The 19653-nt window shown below is 38.3% G+C and overlaps 1 protein-coding gene across 1 annotated transcript in view; it reads left to right on the forward strand.

The window, feature by feature from the left end:
* LOC137760724 (regulator of G-protein signaling protein-like) overlaps positions 1–19653 on the forward strand; it is a 100763-nt gene that overhangs the window by 32760 nt on the left and 48350 nt on the right. Inside the window, 3 exon segments of the mRNA XM_068537633.1 lie at positions 7305–7367; positions 7816–8038; positions 10811–10918. Of these exon segments, the coding sequence (XP_068393734.1) occupies positions 7305–7367; positions 7816–8038; positions 10811–10918 (394 nt within the window).

A 19653-nucleotide genomic window follows, 5' to 3' on the forward strand; every position in this document is an offset into this window, starting at 1 on the left:
TTTTTGTCTGATTCGTCAGTACTGTCTCCACAGCATCTAGAAAACTACTGGCAGTGCAGTGTTTAGTTCTCGATAGGGCTGATAGACAGGCAAATGTCAACAAACATTTGTTGAATCAATCAGTCCTATTTGGAGATGACCCTTCTATGGGCTTTGCCACAATCTTGTCTGGTCTGAGACACCTGTCTCGGTGAGAACTCTGATTTTCATCCACCTGTTCAACCATCCTCCAATTATACAATCAGCTTTTGTTGAATACTGATAGCATGCCAGCTAATAGGTCTATATCCTGACTTCTGACTCACTGATGTGGAAACAGAGTCCACGTGGAATAGAGGAAAAAGTTTTAAGTCCTGGCTCTGTCACCATTTGGCTAGGTGGTCTTGAACAAACTTGAAGTCAAAATTCTTTAGTTTCTCTATGTCTCTTTGTCCTCAGATGTAAAATGAGAATCGGGACAAAATCATATTTTGTTATTATATTTGTGAATTCAATAAGTTTATACTTATGTTGAGGATACTATACTGTAAAAAGTAAATAAGTAGAGAGAAAAGGGTGTGAACCTGGAAGACAGAACATCAGCCTTAAATTCTGCTCTTGGTTCTGTCCAAAGAGGGGAAGATTGAGAGATGGTGCTGAAGATGTCTGGGGTAAGGAGTTTCATAGACACTGGCAGGAGACCAGGTAGGATGACAAGAAATTAAACTAAAATTTCCTTAATTAAATAAAATCTAATGGAAAATAGATTCATTGTTACCAGGGGCTGGGAGGAAGGAAAATGGGGAGTTGTTGCCTAATTAGTACAGAGTTTCCATTTGGGGTGATAAAAAGTTTTGGAAATAGACCGTGGTGATGGTTGCATAATGATGCATGTAATTAATGCCACTGAATTGTACACTTAAAAATGGTTAAAATGGCAAATTCATGCTATATATATTTTACAACAATAAAAAAGTTTCTTTTTGACCGAGGGAAAGTAAGATTAAAGATACAAAGGACACTGAGTTTTAGTGAGGAGAGCAGACAGCAGTGAATTTGAATTCTAGTTTCTCCACTTTCACATCGTTTGATCTTAGGTAGAAGGCTGCTGGGCCCCTTTGATGCTTGTCTCCTCATCAGTACAATGGGGATTATAATGGCTCCCTCAAAGAAAGACACTGTGTGTATGGTGTTTGGCAAGTGGTAGTACACAAATGTTCATCCTCTTACAACCCTTAATCAGAACCATCGAACCTTAGAATAGGACGACGGCCTCGAGGTTCCCTCAGCCTCCCCTCTGTTTTTACAGATGATAGAGCAGGGTCTAAGGTCCCACTGCTGTTTCCTGACAAGTGTGGAGCCAGCATCCAGATTCCCTCAGCCTACTGCAGAGTCAGCAAACTTCAGTCCGGGAGCCAAATCAGCTTACCTCCTGTATTTGCATAGCCAGTGAGCTAACAGTGGTTTTGCATTTTTTTAATGGTAGAAAAATATCAAAAGAAGAATGCAACATGCCACATGGGTATTATATGAAATTCAAATTTCAGTGTCCATAAATAAAGTTTTATTGCAACACAGCTGTGCCCGTTTGTTTACATGTTGTCATGTGCTATAACTACACAGTTGAATCGTTGCAACAGAGACCATTTGGTCTGTGGCCCACACAGACTAAAATATTTACTATCTAGCTCTTTACACACTGTTCTGAGGAGAGGCCAAGATGGTTTACCAAGTGATGGACAAACTCAATTCTGAAGGAAACTCTAATACATTCTAACAAAAAAGTTATAGAAAAATAAAAAATAAAAATAGGTCAAATTTTAAAAAGCAATCATGGGGTTTTTAGATATTGTTTTATTTATTATTTATTCCTATCATTTTGCTTCATGTCTGATTATTTCTTCTAATGGAAAATGCTCTATTAAGCATTGTTTTTTGTGAAATCAACTTGATCATTTATTCATTAGTTGTTAGATAGAATCATAAATCTTTTATTTCCTTCCTTCAACTGACTTCGGGTTCTGTTTGTTCTTCTTTTTCTAGTTTCTTTATGTACAAAATTATATTGTTTATTTGAGATTTTTCTTGTTTCTTGAGGTAGGCCTATATTACTATAAACTACCCTCTTAGTACCACTTTTGCTACATCCTATAGATCTTGGTATGTCATACTTTCATTTTCACTTGTCTTCAGGTTTTTTAAATTTCTCCTTTGATTTCTTCATTGACTCAATAGTTGTTCAGTAGGATGTTGTTTAGTCTGCACACATTTGTGATTTTTCCAGCTTTCTTCTTGTAGTTGATTTCTAATTTTATACCATTGTGTTGGAAAAGATGCTTGCTATGATTTTAATCTTCTTAAATTTATGGAGACTTGTTTTGTGTTTCAACATATGGTCTATGATTGAGAATGCGCCACGTGCCCTTGAGAAGAATGTGTATTCTGCTCATTTGAATGGAATATTCTGTACAAATCTATCAAATCCATCTGTTCAGTGTTTCATTTAAGGCCATTGTTTCCTGGTTGACTTTCTGTCTGGGTGACTTACCTACTGATGTAAGTGGGGTATTAAAGTTCCCTACTGTTACTGTGTTGCTGTCAATTTCTCCCTTTGTGTCTGGTAATGATTGCTTTATATATTTTAGTGCTCTTATTTTAGGTGCATATATAATCATTGTTATGTCCTCTTGGTGAATTGTCCCCTTTATCATTATACAGTGTCCATGTTTGTATCTTGTTACCCCTTTTGGCTTGAAGTCTATTTTGTCTGATATGAGTACAACTACATCTGCTTTCTTTTGGCTGCCATTTGCTTGGAGTATCATCTTCCATCCCTTCACTTTGAGCCTGTGTTTGTCTTTAGAGCTAAGACGAGTCTCCTGGAAGCAGCATATAGTTGGGGCTTGTTTTTTAATCTGTTCAGCTACTCTGGGTCTTTTGATTAGTGAATTCAATCCATTTACATTTAGGGTGATTATTGATAAATAAAGACTTAGTACTGCCTTTTATCTTTTTTTTTTCTTGTTGCTCTGTATCTCCATTGTTTCTTTTTCTGTATTTTTCTGTCTGCTCTTTTAGTTTGGTGGTTTTCTATGATGCTTTCCTCAGTTTTCTCTCTTTCTTTTTTTTTTGTTTCATGTCTCTGCTCTAAAATAATGTTTTGTGGTCACCATTAGGTTTGTATAAAACGTCTCATAGATGATATAGTCTTTTTTCTGCTGATAGCATCCTATCTTGCTTATAAGGTTTCTGTCCTTTTCCTCTTCCCTTTTTATGTTTTTGTTGTCTCAAATGATCCCTTTTTATGTTGAGTTTATTACCAAACTGAAGTAGCTATAGTTATTTTTACTGATTTTTCCCTTTGACCTTTATGCTATAATTGTGTTTAACAACATATTATGATATAGAGTTGCAATTTTCTGATTCTGTCTATTTATCACCTCATACAAAGTTTTTTGTACTTTTACCTTTTCGTTTCAGGTAGAAGAGCTCCTTTCAACATTTCTTGTAAGGCAGTTCTCGTGGTGATGAAATCAGTTTTTGTTTGTCTGGGAAATCCCTTATTTTCCTTCATATCTGAAGGATAACTCTGCTGTATAGCATATTTTTGGCTGGCAGTTTTTAAGCTTTCAATATTTTGAATACGTCATTACACTCTCTCCTGGCCTATAGATTTTCTGCTGAGAAATCTGCTGGTCACCTGATGGGGGTTCCTCTGTAGGTTACCATCCATTTTTCCCCTGGCTGCCTTTAAAATTCTTTGTCATTGAGGTTGATTTTTGGTTTTTGGTTTTTTTAACATCTTTATTGGAGTATAAATTGCTTTACAATGATGTGTTAGTTTCTGCTTTATTACAAAGTGAATCAGCTATACATATACATATATCCCCATATCTCTTCCCTCTAGTGTGTCTTGGAGAAAGTCTTTTTGTGTTGAGGTAATTAGGTGTTCTCTTAACTTCATGGACTTGTATATCCAGCTCTTTTCCCAGGTTTGTATTATTTCTTTAAATAAACTCTCTGCTCCCTTCTCCCTCTTTTCTCCTTCTGGGATACCCATTATCCTTATGCTGCCCTTTCTAATGGATCAGATAATTCTTGTAGACTTTCTACTTCCTCTTCTCCTTCTCCTTCCTCCTCTTCTTTTTCTTCCCCTTCTTCTTCTTTTTCTCCTTCTTCTTCTTCTTCTTCTTCTTCTTCTTCTTCTTCTTCTTCTTCTTCTTCTTCTTCTTCTTCTTCTTCTTCTTCTTCTTCTTCTTCTTCTTCTTCTTCTTCTTCTTCTTCTTCTTTCTTCTTCTCCTCCTCCTCCTCCTCCTCCTCCTCCTCCTCCCCCTCCTCCTCCCCCTCCTCCTCCTTCTCCTTCTTCCTCTTCTCCCCCTCCTCCTCCTCCTCCTTCTTCTTCATCATCTTCTTCTTCTTCTTCTTCTTCTTCTTCTTCTTCTTCTTCTTCTTCTTCTTCTTCTTCTTCTGCTTCTGCTTCTGCTTCTGCTTCTTGTTCTGCTTCTGCTTTTCTCCTTTTTCTGCTTCCCCTTCATCTTTTTCTCCTTCTAGATCTTAGTTATCTTTCCTCTTCTCCCTGTATCATTTCTAGATTTCTGTCTCCGACCTTGCTAGTTCTCTTTTCCATCTGGTTGGCTCTATTTCCAGTGCCTCCTAATGTATTCTTCACCTCATTTACTGAGTTCTTCCGGTCCCGAATTTTTGATTGGTTCTTTTTTAGAGTTTCAACCTCTTTGGTAAAGTATTCCTTCTGTTTATTAATTTTATTCCTGAACTCATTGAACTGCTTTTCTTAGTCTTGTTGCAGCTCACTGAGTTTCTCCATGACAGCTATTTTGAATTCTCTATCAGTTAAATGGCAATATTTCATGACTTTAAGTTTGGTTTCTGGAGAATTGTCGTCTTCTTTTTGTGACACCGTGTCATTGTGTTTTTCATCGTGCTTGATGAGTTGTTCCTCTGCCAGTGCATTTGAAGCACCAAGCAACTTTTTTCTTTAGGTAAAGCTTTTTAACTTGATTCTAACAACTCAAAAAGTTAGTAATTAGAGGCTTTTCTTTTGTTTTTTAGTAGGTGGTGCTATAGCACAAGTTTTTGTTTTCCTTTACCTGAGCAGCCTCTACCTGTGTTTGAGAATTGGCACTTTTCATCCTCCACCACTTATGCTAGAGTTGTCACTGGTGCCCTCATGGTTGCTGCTTGTGACTCTGAGGTTGCTGATGCTTTGCTGCTGTCAGTGCCATTGCTGTCATGGGCCTCACCCCCTGAGGCACTGGGATGTTGGGCACCTCCACTGTGTCTGGGAGAACCTGGATCATGGGCTTAGCGACTGGGAAGGAGGGGAGAAAATGGGGTAAGAGCTGGGGATGTGGGTGCCTCTGCCAGTCCACCCACACCCCCAGCTCTAAAGATCTGTACATCTTTAGATGTACAGATGTGTGGAACCCTTCAGCATCCTGATGTGTTGGGCAGAGAAATATTTGTTGAATTATGGATGTTTTACTGGTTGTAAATTGAAGGAGAGAGGTAAAGAGAGCGTCTCATAATGCCATGATGCTGCTGTCACCACTCATAAATCTTTGAAAACAGAATAGACATTTCACAAGTCTATTTTTCATATTTAGTGTAGATACTTAGAGCTTATCCATTAGTCAATAACACTATATTACATTTTATATTGCTATTATTCAATCACTGAGTTGAATTCTTTCAGGAATATACTTCACTTTGGTTACCCCAGGAGTCTAGGAGATCTGATAAAGTTGCTAACTCATACTCTTGAACTCACTTTTAGCAGCATGACTTGGGCAGTTTGTGGAGACAATCTTACAATCCTTTAAAATTATTATTGGCAACTTATTGCCTGCAAAATAATGTCCAGACTACTTACCAAAGCATTCAAGTCCCTTATGTATGGTCCCAACCAACTTTCCCTGCCTCATCCCTTGCCACTGCCCCATCCCTGAGCTCTTTGCAGGAATGCTACACCTCAGCCATGCTGGAGTACTCATCATTCTCATACTTACATACATACATACATCCCTTCTCTGTGTCTTTGCTTCAGTTCTTCCCACTGCCTGGCATGCCCTTTACTCCATGTCCACGTGGTGAGCTCCTACTTATCCTGCAAGGCATAAATTCTGGTTTAAATCTCCTTGCCTTTATGAATTTTTCCTGGATTTCCTGAACTCAAAACATAGATAATTTTTCCTCCACTATGTTCCCAAAGAGCTTTGTTCTCACCTCTATCATAGCATAAGTCATACAGCTGTTCATCATGCTAGAAGGTGAGCTCCTTGAGAACCAGTCTTGTAGCATATTGATCTGTATATTTCCAGTCATGTGCACAGTGCCAGGCACATGGGAGGCACTCAGGAAATATTTGTCAGATAAATAAATGAATAGGGCTTCCCTGGTGGTGCAGTGGTTAAGAATCTGCCTGCCAATGCAGGGGACACGGGTTCGAGCCCAGGTCGGGGAATATCCCACATGCCACAGAGAAACAAAGCCTGTGCGCCACAACTACTGAGCCTGTGCTCTAGAGCCCATGAGCCACAACTACTGAAGCCCGTGCACCTAGACCCCATGCTCCACAACAAGAGAAGCCACTGCAATGAGAAGCCCATGCACCACAGCAAAGAGTAGCCCCCGCTCGCCGCAACTAGAGAAAAGCCCGCGCGCAAAAACAAAGACCCAGTGGAGCCAAAAATAAAATAAATAAAAAATAAATAAATTACAGACAAAAAAGAATCTACCTGCCAATGCAGGGGACAAGGGTTCGAGCCCTGGTCCGGGAAGATTTAAAAAAAAAAAAAAAAAAGAATAAAAGTGAGTACAGATAAACAAACTTAGCTAAGCACTGACTTGTAGGGGATTTTTTTGGTTGTTTGTTTGTTTGTTTTAAACTAATGAAATATTCATGTGGGTAAGTTCTTCAAGTGGGAGATATTAAGAGTAGACATACCAAAAGGAGATGCTTGGTTTCCAGGATCATTTTAAAAATCACATGAGATAGTACTTTGCAAAGGAAAAAAGAAGTATGTAGATGTCAAATAATTGTCCTTCAGTAAATGATTTGTTATATCCCTTCTTAAGTAAATATTGATTATTGTTCTCTGAGATTCAGAGAGGCTGTGGTGGGAGTTGTCATACTCACAGAGGCAAAGGAATACCTCCTGGGTGGTCATGGCTAATGTTTGTTGTTCCATTATATCTCCAAATTAGAGAATCCAGAACCTGCAGCCTACTCTTCTCCCACATGAATACTAACAGGAGAGATACAGCAAGCACCTCCTCATAATGCTTATGTTGTGTTTGGGTTTCAGATGCTTAGCCCCTTGTATGCTGAATTCCTGGATGAAGAGGACTACTGGTTTCTCATTTTTACAGTAAGAGGGACTTTGAGTTGGGGAGGAATCATGAGGTTGAGGAAAGAAAAGGCAGTAACTGCTCTTTTAAAAGTGCTGTTTGTTAAAGTAAATGAAATTTTGATTTTTCCTATGACATCTGGGGGTTGACATGGTCCCTGATGTTCTAAAGATAATCCTCTCAAGGAAAAAGATTCAAGTGCATAAGCTGAATTTGAAGAAGCCACATTCATATAGAATTTCTGCCTTATAGAAAATGAGTTTGATTTGAAGAGGGATGGGTGTGTGTGTGTGTGTGCATGTGTGCATGTGTGTGCGTGTGTGTGTGTGTAAAGGAGCAATAGTTCTTAACAAATTGTAAATAATCAGACTCCATGTGCCAGGGAGGCACAGAAGGACTGGTGTAAAAATCTTGCTTCTGGTCTAGTTCCTGTAGCAAATGCTGTCTGGCCCCATCCCCTTCTCTTAGACTCAGAGCAGGCTCACCAGAACCAGGTGGCATCAAAGAGAATCTATAAGCAAAGAAGAGACCATTCTTCTTTATAAGAGATTTGAGGAATCTCTGGAGTTAAGCCAGGGTTTGGCTATCATGGAAGAAATGGAATCTATGCAGTGGCAAAAGATAGCTACTGAGGACTTGAAGCAAGGCGGGTCTCTCCGGCTAGAAAGGACGACTCCAGTGTTTCTGGCAGGTAAGGTCAGTCCCATAATTTTTTTATCTTACACGTAAGCCACTGGAAATATTAGTATTTAACATTTAGTGAGTATTTACTATGTGTCGGCACTGTGCAATGCCAAGATGACCTCGTTTGATCTTCAAGATAATTTATGAAGTAGGTACAGAGTAACTGAGGCACAGAGAGGATAAATTACATTCCCAAGGTCACACAGGAAGCGGCAGAGCCAGGACCTGGATCCAGACTGACTGACTGCCGAGGCCCCCACTGGATCTGAAAGGAGCCAGAGCTCTCAAGTTTGGCCAGACTCCTGCCCACCAAGCAAAACCACAGTTACACTGACTACTTCATTTCATGCATCTGAAAAGCACGTTCCACCTCAGCACACCTCCCCCAGAATCAGGTCCAAAACACTTTCTTGAATATATTTTTAACGGCCACCTTCCTCTCCCAACATAACACACCAGTCACCCAGGCAGTGGAAAGAAGTGATTAGGAGCACAGGCTCTCCTGTCCCAGAGATCTGGGTTACATCCTAGCTCTACTAGCAGCTGTGTGAACCTGAGCAATGTATCTAACCTCTCTTGAAGCCCCAGTTCTCTCATCTGTAAGATGGGAATAATAGGCTTGTTGTGAAGATGACCCAAGATCATCTATGAAAGTCATTAGCACAACATTTGGCAACAGTAAGAGTAGCCATTATTATTCAGATTGAACAAACAGCTTTAATTATCAATGCTGAGGTAGTCAGAGTACCGCAATATTTCTCAAACTTCAATGCACAATAAATACATTTGACTTCATGATCCAGAGAACATATACCAGTGTATATATGTGAGCGTATATATAAAAAAAAAAATTTCACAAAGCAAAACCTGCACTTATCACATAAGATGATATACTCTCATACTCTGTATTTTATTCCATTTTATTTTGTAAAAGCTGGTGATGACTCTATTTTTTGGCATACTATTGAGTCATGACCTTCACTTTGAAAAATATGGATACATATTAGTAAGCAAAAGCTTTGAATATTCATTTCCACCACTTCCTTGCTCTGTGAGCTTACTTGGCAAGTCACTTTATCTCCCTGAGCCTCCTTTCCTCATCTATAGAATGGGGATGATGGCACCATTGAAAGGACTGGAGGTAATCCATTTACACAGCAAGCAGGTCCTCAATAAGTAGTACTTGTTAGATTACACTAAAAAATGTAACCCTCAACTCTTAAAACTTTGATGTGCACTCTGTATACAAAACAGGATGCTTCGGATGCTTGTTCCTCAGAGCATGTTTGGGCATGAGTTATTTAAATCTAGCATGAACAGGCCTTCTGTTTTACCTCAGGATTTCACCTTTTCTCTAATTCCCAAACATTCCAAATCCTCTCCTAGGAATCAAGAGAAAAGTGAAAGAATGGATGGCTGGTAAATTTGACCACATACATACTGGGCAAGGGACATTCCCTTGGTAGCCATGGAATGCCAGGGGTGGTCAGGAAGAGTGGGAATCACCTCCATGGAGATGCCCCCTCCCTCCCCCCAGCACACCCCATTACTTTCTCCACCAGTGCTTTTTGGAAATGCAAGTCTAACCCGATAAAAGGCCTCCTGTGCATTTGTCCAAGCTGGGGCCCTGACTCCCAGGTAGGCTGACGCCTCCACTCAGACTATCCCATAAACTCACTGAGCATCAGAGCTAGAATACTCTCATCTTTCATGTGGAGAAACTGAGCCTCAGAGTGGTAAGAAGACTTGCTCATGGTTTCTCCACAAGGGAGGGATTGAGGCAGGACTAGAAACCTGGATTCTTTACAGCAATAATCCACTGCTCTTACCACCACAGATTCCCCTGGTGAGAGATGGTAATGATGGCAATGACAATGCTGGCATAGGGACAAATGACATTCACAGGGCCACACCCCGTATTCCTTCTAGACTCCACCAGTATAACCTCAAAAAGTACTGGACTGCCCTGGAGAGCTCCAGGGGAGCTGTGTGTGATTAGACTTACTCTAAACCCCAGAACTCACAACACAAATGAGTGTTTTGACCTTGGTAGGCAAGGCGCTGCTATTCTGCCATTGCCCAATACGTCATTAAAACTTCTCTTGCTGCCTCAGTCTTACTGCCCCATCTCATTTTGGATACAAAAAGGCTTTCCCTCTCAATTCACCATGCATGCCTAGGAACGATGTATAGCTACCCCTAGAAAAAATAATTCACTCTCAAGGGACAATGATTCACAACTATGTATGATATTCAGTTATATATACGAGTTGTCAATTCTGAAAGTAATTCCCAAAGACAGAGCCAAGAAAGAGAAAAAGGTCTTAGCATGTTATTTGCCATCTGCTATCCATAAGTGCATCAAATTCTTTGATGCAATAGCAGAATATGTGAAATGCATTTGCAGCTCCTCCCTATAATAGACGGGGTTTGAAGGGGCCAATATTCATTTGGATGAATTACTTCTTGTGTATGTGTTAACAATAAGTGCTTCTTTCAAAGTCATATCAGTTACCCGAGTATACCTTAGGCAGAAAATCTCCATGGGTCAGGTGTCTCCAAGAAGGGCAGAAGCCCCCATTCTGGAGGACAGGGGAGGCTGTGTTTTCTTATTTCTAATTTGGCCTAGGAAACTTGTGTCCCTGTGTAAACATTCCATTAAAACACTATTGTCCTACTAAAATAACATTTTAAAAGCAATGCCTTCAAAAAAAGTACATGAATCTTTGAAATCAGAGTGGGCAACTAGATTCCATTCCTGTTTTTCCCTACTTGATAGACATAGAGAAAATGTCCTTTGAGGAACTCTGCTGTAAGTATCCAAAGGTGGCCATAGAGAAGATCAGTGATGACTACAAAATATATTGTGAAAAAGGACCTCAAATAGGTAAGTGTTTAAACTCAGGGATAGATTTGAGACAACCAGGTAAGAGAGAATCTCCAAACTCAAGAGGCATAAGCCAAAAGAAGGATGGTCAGCAGAGAATGACCATGTCTTTATTCTCTCCTACAAAGCCAAAGAAGGGCATCATGAAAATCAGATGCAATTATAAATGAAGGAGGATGAGGATGAAATCATTAATTCCTACCTTCTTACCTAGTTATCACTCTGGGGTTTTAAATAATGCAGATTTGTCTTCTGCCAAGATTCCTGGAGTCAGAGATTTGTGGAAGGAGGTTTGTTGGGGCGTGTCTTAGAAATAACAGCCATAGGGAGTGAGGAAAGCAGAACTGGGCAGATGTAGATGCTGAACTGTGAGGTAGTTATAATAAATGTCAGCAGATCCTATAGGAAGCTGTAAAGCTAGGATGGGCCTTCAGAGTTGTCCCTCACTGAGGCAAGAAACTTTTGTATCTTCTCATTGACTCAAATGTGGCTGCCTTTGGGAGGACATAACCTCAGGCTGGGCAGTGCCCTTTGGCCAAGACCACTTCCAGAGGGGACCTGAGCTGTGAGTGTCAGCAGCCAATGACTCCAGGCAGCTGGGGGAATGAGTGCTTTGCTCCTAAAGAAAGGAGCTAAGCCATGCCCACAGAACTCAGTACTGTCCACTTGCTTTGTAAGGAAATTTTACCCATCTTGGAACAGTTCTTCCAGGAGTCTGATTGGTTTCTTTTCCTAGGCAACTTATACAAGAAAGGCTGGCAAACTTTACTACAGCTTGTCTGGAGATCACAACAAATACTTCTCCCTGCTTTGATACCCATGATAGATTCCTTTTATGCTCAGCTAGTGGCTCTGCTGGTCTTGGGGGTCTAACGTGGCAAGATAACATAGACTTTCATCCCTGAGAACATGAGCCCCTGGTTATCATGACTTCTCAGGCTGTGACTGCTCACTTGTTAATTTATCATTAAAATTGGACAAGGGAATACTAAGAGTGCCAAATGAAAGCTCCCCTGCCGCTGCTGCATAACTGATGACCCTAATGATTATAGTCAATTGCCCTGCCAGGGCGGTGACTCCTTTGCTTGTCTGCTAGCCTCTTGGCATAAGAAACTTGAAGTGATTGAGCTCCTACTGTGTCCCTAGTAGAAGCATTCCCACTCTGGGAACCAGGACCTCTAGGCTGGTTCTGTCCTACACAGGAGCCACTAGCCCCATGTGGCCATTGAGCTCTTGATGTGTAGCTGGTACCAATAGGTTAAATAAAATATACGGCTAAAATTAATTTCACTCTTTTCCTTTTAGCTTTTTAAATTTGACTACTAGAAATTTTTAAATTGTATACATGGTGCACATTATATTTCTATTGGACAGTGCTGGTCTAGACCCACAGAACCTAAAGTTGTAAGGATTAAAAATTTCCCTAAGTAAATCACTGTTACTGATGGTAAATGGATCTCTTCTACTTTCATCCCTTGATTCTCATACTCAATATTCAACTTACTGGGGCCACAGCACCATATAATGTTCTTCAGTTTATCCTGGAGGACGTGGCCCAAGGTATCATCTCCAAGCTGGTTTCACAGCTAGACCTTCAAAAAAATGGTTGTTACTCTACCAGGCTAGCAGCTCTCACAGGTGACAAAACTAGTGGACCCCGTTACCATATGCCCATTGCCGACCCCCTTTACTGTAAGTGTATCCCTTGATCAGAGGCAATGTTATGTGGGATCCTATTCAGGAGATCAAACACTTGTAAGCCCCCAAACATCAATGCTGACTGAAGCCTTGAAGTTAGAAATACATGTCAGTTCCAGTCCAGGTGAACAGCTCCCCCCTCTGGAGTAAAAATGTCCAATGTCATCAACTTGTTACCAAGTGGGTAGTTGGTTTTCTACAAGCAACGTTGAAAAATGTGAGTTTAGCATTTGTCTTTGTTGCTGGCAAGTTGAACGTTTGGCCACCTTGGTAGCTAAGTCAGCCTTGGTGAGTGTGGGGCTCATGCTACTGGGTCCATACGCAACCTCCATCCCTGCAACCTACATGCTCTGTTCATGAGCTCATTGTGCCAATGCTAGGGTGGATTATGACAGAGACTTGCTGATCTCAACTGGCTAAGTCACTCTGTCTTCTTGGCTGTTTGGTGCCTCTTTCATAGTTGTTGTTTATTGATGGGCTTTATGATATAATACAAGGGTCTTCATACTTCAAATACATATATATTCAGATCATCTATTTCTTCTTGTATGATTTTTGGCAAACTGTGTCTTTCAAGGAATTGATCCATTTCATCTATGTTATCAAATTTGTGGGATAGAATTGTTCTGAGTATTCTTTTCTTACCCTTTTAATGTCCAGGGTATCTGTAGTGATATTCTTGCTTTCATTTCTGATATTACTAATCTGTGTCCTCTCTCTGTTTTTCTTAGTCTAGCTAGAGACTTACTGATATTATTGATCTTTTCAAAAAGCCAGGTTTTGTTTTCATTGATTTTCTCCATTGATTTCCTGCTTACAATTTCATTGATGTCTGCTCTAAGTTCTATTATTTCTTATATTCTGCTTGCTTTGGATTTTAATTGCTCTTCTATTTTGGGTTTCCTAAGGTGGAAACTTAGATGATTGATTTAGATGATCTTTCTTTTATTCTAATATATGCATTCAATGCTCTAAATTTCCCTCTAAGTACTGCTTTTACTGCATCTCCCAAGTTTTGATAACTTTTAATTTTTATTTAGTTTAAAATATTTGTAAGATTTCTTCTTTGACCCACGTGTTATTAGATGTCTATTTTTAAGTCTCCATGTGTTTTGAGATTTTCCAACTATCTTTCTGTTATTGATTTCTAGTTTAATTGCATTATAGTCTGACAGCAGATGTATAATTTCTATTCATTTAAAAATTTTAAAGTATGCTTATGGCCCAGAATGTGGTCTGTGTTGGTGAATGTCTTATGTGAGCTTGAGTGAAATGTGTATTCTGCTGTTGTTTGGTAAAGTAGGTTGTAATTATCTAGTTGATTGATCTATTTGATTGATGGTGTTGTTGAGTTCAGCTAGGTGCTTATCTATATTCTGCCTGCTGGATCTGCCCATTTATCATAGAGGGGTGTTGAAGTCTCCAACTATGAAAGTGGATTTACATATTTCTCCTTGCAGTTTTATCACACCTAGAGCTCTTGTTCTGGTCACATAATTTGACACTCCATTATACATATATACGTTAAAAATTGTTATATCTTCTTAGAGAATTGACCCCTTTATCATTATGTAATACTCTTCTTCATCCCTGATAACATTCCTTTCTCTGAAGGCTGTTCTGTATAAAATTAATACTCTTTTTTTCTTCTGATTAGTATTAGCTTGGTGTACTTTCTCTATCCATTTACTTAGAATCTATGAGTTTTTATTTGTAAAGCTGGTATCTTGTAGCTAATATATAGTCGTATCTTGTGTTTTGACTCACCCTGACAATCTCTGTTCTTACTTGATGCATTTAGACTGTTAACATTCAAAGTGATTATTGATATAGTTGGTTCAATATCTACAATATTTGTTACTGTTTTCTATTTCTTGACCTTGTTCTTTGTTATTATTTTTTTCTTCCACAGTTTTTCTGCCTTTTGTGATTTTAATTAAGCATCTTATATTATTACATTTCCTCTCCTTTCTTAGCATATTGGTTATACTTTTTTTTTTTTTTTTTACTTTTTTAGTAGTTGCCCTAGAGTTTGCAATATACATTTGCAACTAATGTAAGTCCACTTTTAAATAACACTATACCACTCACAGGTAGTGTGAGTACTTTATAATAACAAAACAATCTAATTCCTTCCTTCAGTCCCTGATATCATTGCTGTCATTCATATATATTTGGCCCACCTAGGCATATATATAATTGAATACATTATTGCTATTATTATTTTGAACAAACTGTTATCTATTAGGTCAATTAAGGAAAAGAAAAACAGTTTTTATCTGCATTATTCCTTCTTTGATGCTCTCCCTTTCTTTATGTGATCTGAATTTCTTATCTCTATTACCTTCTTCTTTCTAATGAGTTTCTTTTAACGTTTTTTGCAAGGCTAATCTACTGGCAACAAATTTCCTCGTTTTTGGTTTGTCTGAGAAATTCTTTATTTCTCTTTACTTTTGAAGGATAATTTTACAGGATACAGAATTCTAGGTTGGTGGGTTGTTGGGTTTTTTTTCTCAAAACTTTAAATATGTCGCTCCACTATCTTGCCTGCATGGTTTCTGAGAAGTCAGATGTATTGGGTTGGCCAAAGGATTCATTCAGTGTTTTGCCCATAAGATGGCTCTAGTAGCACATAGATGTCTTTAACTTCATTCAAAACAATTTTGTTAGATTGTATATGACAGCTGTCATATCAGCGTGCATTTTAAAAAAGACATCAATATTGATGAATTTTTGTGTAGCCGTTTTAATATTGAAGATGGAATTTTAAAAGCAACATTTTCAGCATATTTAGCTTTATTATTTCAAGAAAGGTAAAAACGCAACCGAAAAGCAAAAAAAGATTTGTGCAGTGTATGGAGAAGGTGCTGTGACTGATCAAACGTGTCAAAAGTGGTTTGCAAAGTTTCATGCTGGAGATTTCTCACTGGACGATGCTCCACGGTCGGGTAGACCAGTTGACATTGATAGCGATCAAATTGAGACACTGATTGAGAACAAATCAACGTTATACCACACAGAAGATAGCCAACATACTCAAAATATCCAAATCGAGCGTTAAAAATCATTGCACCAGCTTGGTTATGTTAATCGCTTTGATGTTTGGGTTCCACATAAGTTAAGTGAGAAAAACCTCCTTGACAGTATTTCTGCCTGCAATTCTCTACTTAAACGTAATGAAAATGTTCCGTTTTTAAAACAAGTTGTGACAGGTAATGAAAAGTGGATACTGTACAATAATGTGGAACGGAAGAGATTGTGGGGCAAGTGAAATGAACCACCAACTACACCAAAGGCCAGTCTTCATCCAAAGAAGGTGATGTTGTGTATAGGGGACTGGAAGGGAGTCCTCTATTATGAGCTCCTTCCGGAGAACCAAATGATTAATTCCAAAAAGTACTGCTTCCAATTAGACCAACTGAAAGCAGCACTCGATGAAAAGCGTCTGGAATTAGTCAACAGAAAACGCATAATCTTCCATCAGGATAACGCAAGACTGCATTTTTCTCTGATTACCAGGCAAAAACTGTTACAGCTTGACTGGGAAGTTCTGATTCATCTGCCATATTCACCAGACATTGCACCTTCGGATTTCCATTTATTTCAGTCTTTACAAAATTCTCTTAATGGAAAAAAATTGCAATTCCTTGGAAGACTGCAAAAGGCAATTCTTTGGTCAAAAAGATAAAAAGTTTGGGGAAGATGAAATTATGAAGTTGCCTGAAAAATGGCAGAAGGTAGTGGAACAAAAATGTGAATACTTTGTTCAATAAAGTTCTTGGTGAAAATGAAGAATGTGTCTTTTATTTTCACTTAAAAACCGAAGGCACTTTTTGGCCAACCCAATAATTCTTATGTTTATTCCTCTATAATTAGGATGTTTTTTCCCCTGGCTTCTTTCAGGATTTTAAAAAATCTTTGCCTTTCTGTAGTTTGAAAAATGATATGCCTGGGTGTAGTTTTTTGGCATTTACTTTGCTTGGTGTTCTCTGAGCTTCCTGGATCTGTGGGTTGGTGTCTGACATTATTTGACAGGAGGGATTCTCAGTCATTACTGTTTCAAATATTTCTTCTGTTTCTTTCACTCTTCTTCTTCTTGTATTCCCATTAAACATATGTTATACCTTTTGTGAAGTTGTTCCACAGTCCTTGGATATTTTGTTCTGTTTTTTGTTGTTGTTGTTGTTGTTTGTCTTTGTGTTCTTTGTCTTTCAGTTTTGGAGTTTTCTATTGAGATATCCTCAAGCTCAAAGATTCTCTGCTCAGCTGTTTTCAGCTTTCTAATGAGCCCATCAAAGGCATTCTTAATTTCTGTTAGTGTTTTTTATCTCTAGTTTTTCTTTTTGGTCCTTTCTTAGGATTTCCACCTCTCTGCTTATATACTCATCTGTTCTTGCATGCTCTCTATTTATTAGAGCTCTCAGCATATTAGTTATAGTTGTTTTAAATTTTTGTTCTTTTATTTCCAACATCCCTGCCATGTCTGGTTCTTCTGCTTCCTCTTGTCTTCAAATTGTGAGGTTTTTTTTTTATTTTGGTATAACTTGTAATTTTTTTCTTGATAGCCAGATATGATGTATTGGGTAAAACAAACTGTTGTAAATAGGCCTTTAGTATTGTGATAGTGAGGTGCGGAGGGAGGACAAGCATTCTATATTTCTAGTTGTCAGTCACAAAGCCTACGCCTCTGGTTCAAAAGAATCAGGAAATTAACTCTGATACATTACTACCATTTAATTTTCAGGCTGTATTCAAGTTTCACCAAATGTCTCTTTAGTATCCTTTAGTATGAAGAGTTCCTCAGATTTTCTTTGACTTTTATATCTTTGACACTTTTGAAGATTGCAAGCTGATTTTTTTTTTTAAAGATTTGATGAAAGTTCATAATAATGCAGTTGAGAAGAAAATTAGTTATTTCTGAGATATACATTTTAAAGTAATAACTAGGATTATTACTTATAACATTATACCAGAACATATAAGATTTTTAGAAATTTCATGTAATGTCTGAAACATTTATATTATCATATTTCCATACATATTTCCATACAAATACAAATATAAGATTTTTAGAAATTTCATGTAATGTCTGAAACATTTATATTAACATATTTCCATACAAATACCCCAGTGAAAGTTTAGTATTAGTTGTTTTATTTGTTTGTTTTTTTATACTGCAGGTTCTTATTAGGCATCAATTTTATACACATCAGTGTATACATGTCAATCCCAATCGCCCAATTCAGCACACCACCATCCCCACCCCACTGCAGTTTTCCCCCCTTGGTGTCCATATGTCCATTCTCTACATCTGTGTCTCAACTTCTGCCCTGCAAACCGGCTCATCTGTACCATTTTTCTAGGTTCCACATACATGCATTAATATACGATATTTGTTTTTCTCTTTCTGATTTACTTCACTCTGTATGACAGTCTCTAGATCCATCCACTTCTCAACAAATGACTCAATTTCGTTCCTTTTTATGGCTGAGTAATATTCCATTGTATATATGTACCACATCTTCTTTATCCATTCGTCTGTTGATGGGCATTTAGGTTGCTTCCATGACCTGGCTATTGTAAATAGTGCTGCAATGAACATTCGGGTGCATGTGTCTTTTTGAATTACGGTTTTCTCTGGGTATATGCCCAGTAGTGGGATTGCTGGGTCATATGGTAATTCTATGTTTAGTTTTTTAAGGAACCTCCATATTGTTCTCCATAGTGGCTGTATCAATTTACATTCCCACCAACAGTGCAAGAGGGTTCCCTTTTCTCCACACCCTCTCCAGCATTTGTTGTTTGTAGATTTTCTGATGATGCCCATTCTAACTGCTGTGAGGTGATACCTCATTGTAGTTTTGATTTGCATTTCTCTAATAATTAGTGATGTTGAGCACCTTTTCATGTGCTTCGTGGCCGTCTGTATGTCTTCTTTGGAGAAATGTCTATTTAGGTCTTCTGCCCATTTTTGGATTGGGGTGTTTGTTTCTTTAATATTGAGCTGAATGAGCTGTTTATATATTTTGGAGATTAATCCTTTGTCCGTTGATTCGTTTGCAAATATTTTCTCCCATTCTGAGGGTTGTCTTTTGGTCTTGTTTATGGTTTCCTTTGCTGTGCAAAAGCTTTGAAGTTTCATTAGGTCCCATTTGTTTATTTTTGTTTTTATTTCCATTACTCTAGGAGGTGGATCAAAAAAGATCTTGCTGTGATTTATGTCAAAGAGTGTTCTTCCTATGTTTTCCTCTAAGAGTTTTATAGTGTCCAGTCTTATATTTAGGTCTCTAATCCATTTTGAGTTTATTTTTGTGTATGGTGTTAGGGAGTATTCTAATTTCATTCTTTTACATGTAGCTGTCCAGTTTTCCCAGCACCACTTATTGAAGAGACTGTCTTTTCTCCATTGTATATCTTTGCCTCCTTTGTCATAGATTAGTTGACCATAGGTGCGTGGGTTAATCTCTGGGCTTTCTATCTTGTTCCATTGATCTATGTTTCTGTTTTTGTGCCAGTACCATATTGTCTTGATTACTGTAGCTTTGTAGTATAGTCTGAAGTCAGGGAGTCTGATTCCTCCAGCTCCATTTTTTTCCCTCAAGACTGCTTTGGCTATTTGGGGTCTTTTGTGTCTCCATTCAAATTTTAAGATGATTTGTTCTAGCCCCGTAAGAAATGCCATTGGTAATTTGATAGGGATTGCATTGAATCTGTAGATGGCTTTGGGTACTATAGTCATTTTCACAGTACTGATTCTTCCAATCCAAGAACATGGTATATCTCTCCATCTGTTGGTATCATCTTTCATTTCTTTCATCAGTGTCTTATAGTTTTCTGCATACAGGTCTTTTGTCTCCCTAGGTAGGTTTATTCCTAGGTATTTTATTCTTTTTGTTGCAATGGTAAATGGGAGTGTTTCCATAATTTCTCTTTCAGATTTTTCATCATTAGTGTATAGGAATACAAGAGATTTCTGTGCATTAATTTTGTATCCTGCAACTTTACCATATTCATTAATTAGCTCTAGCAGTTTTCTG

Source organism: Eschrichtius robustus, chromosome 3 (genome assembly GCF_028021215.1).
Source record: "Eschrichtius robustus isolate mEscRob2 chromosome 3, mEscRob2.pri, whole genome shotgun sequence".
Taxonomy (NCBI): domain Eukaryota; kingdom Metazoa; phylum Chordata; class Mammalia; order Artiodactyla; family Eschrichtiidae; genus Eschrichtius; species Eschrichtius robustus.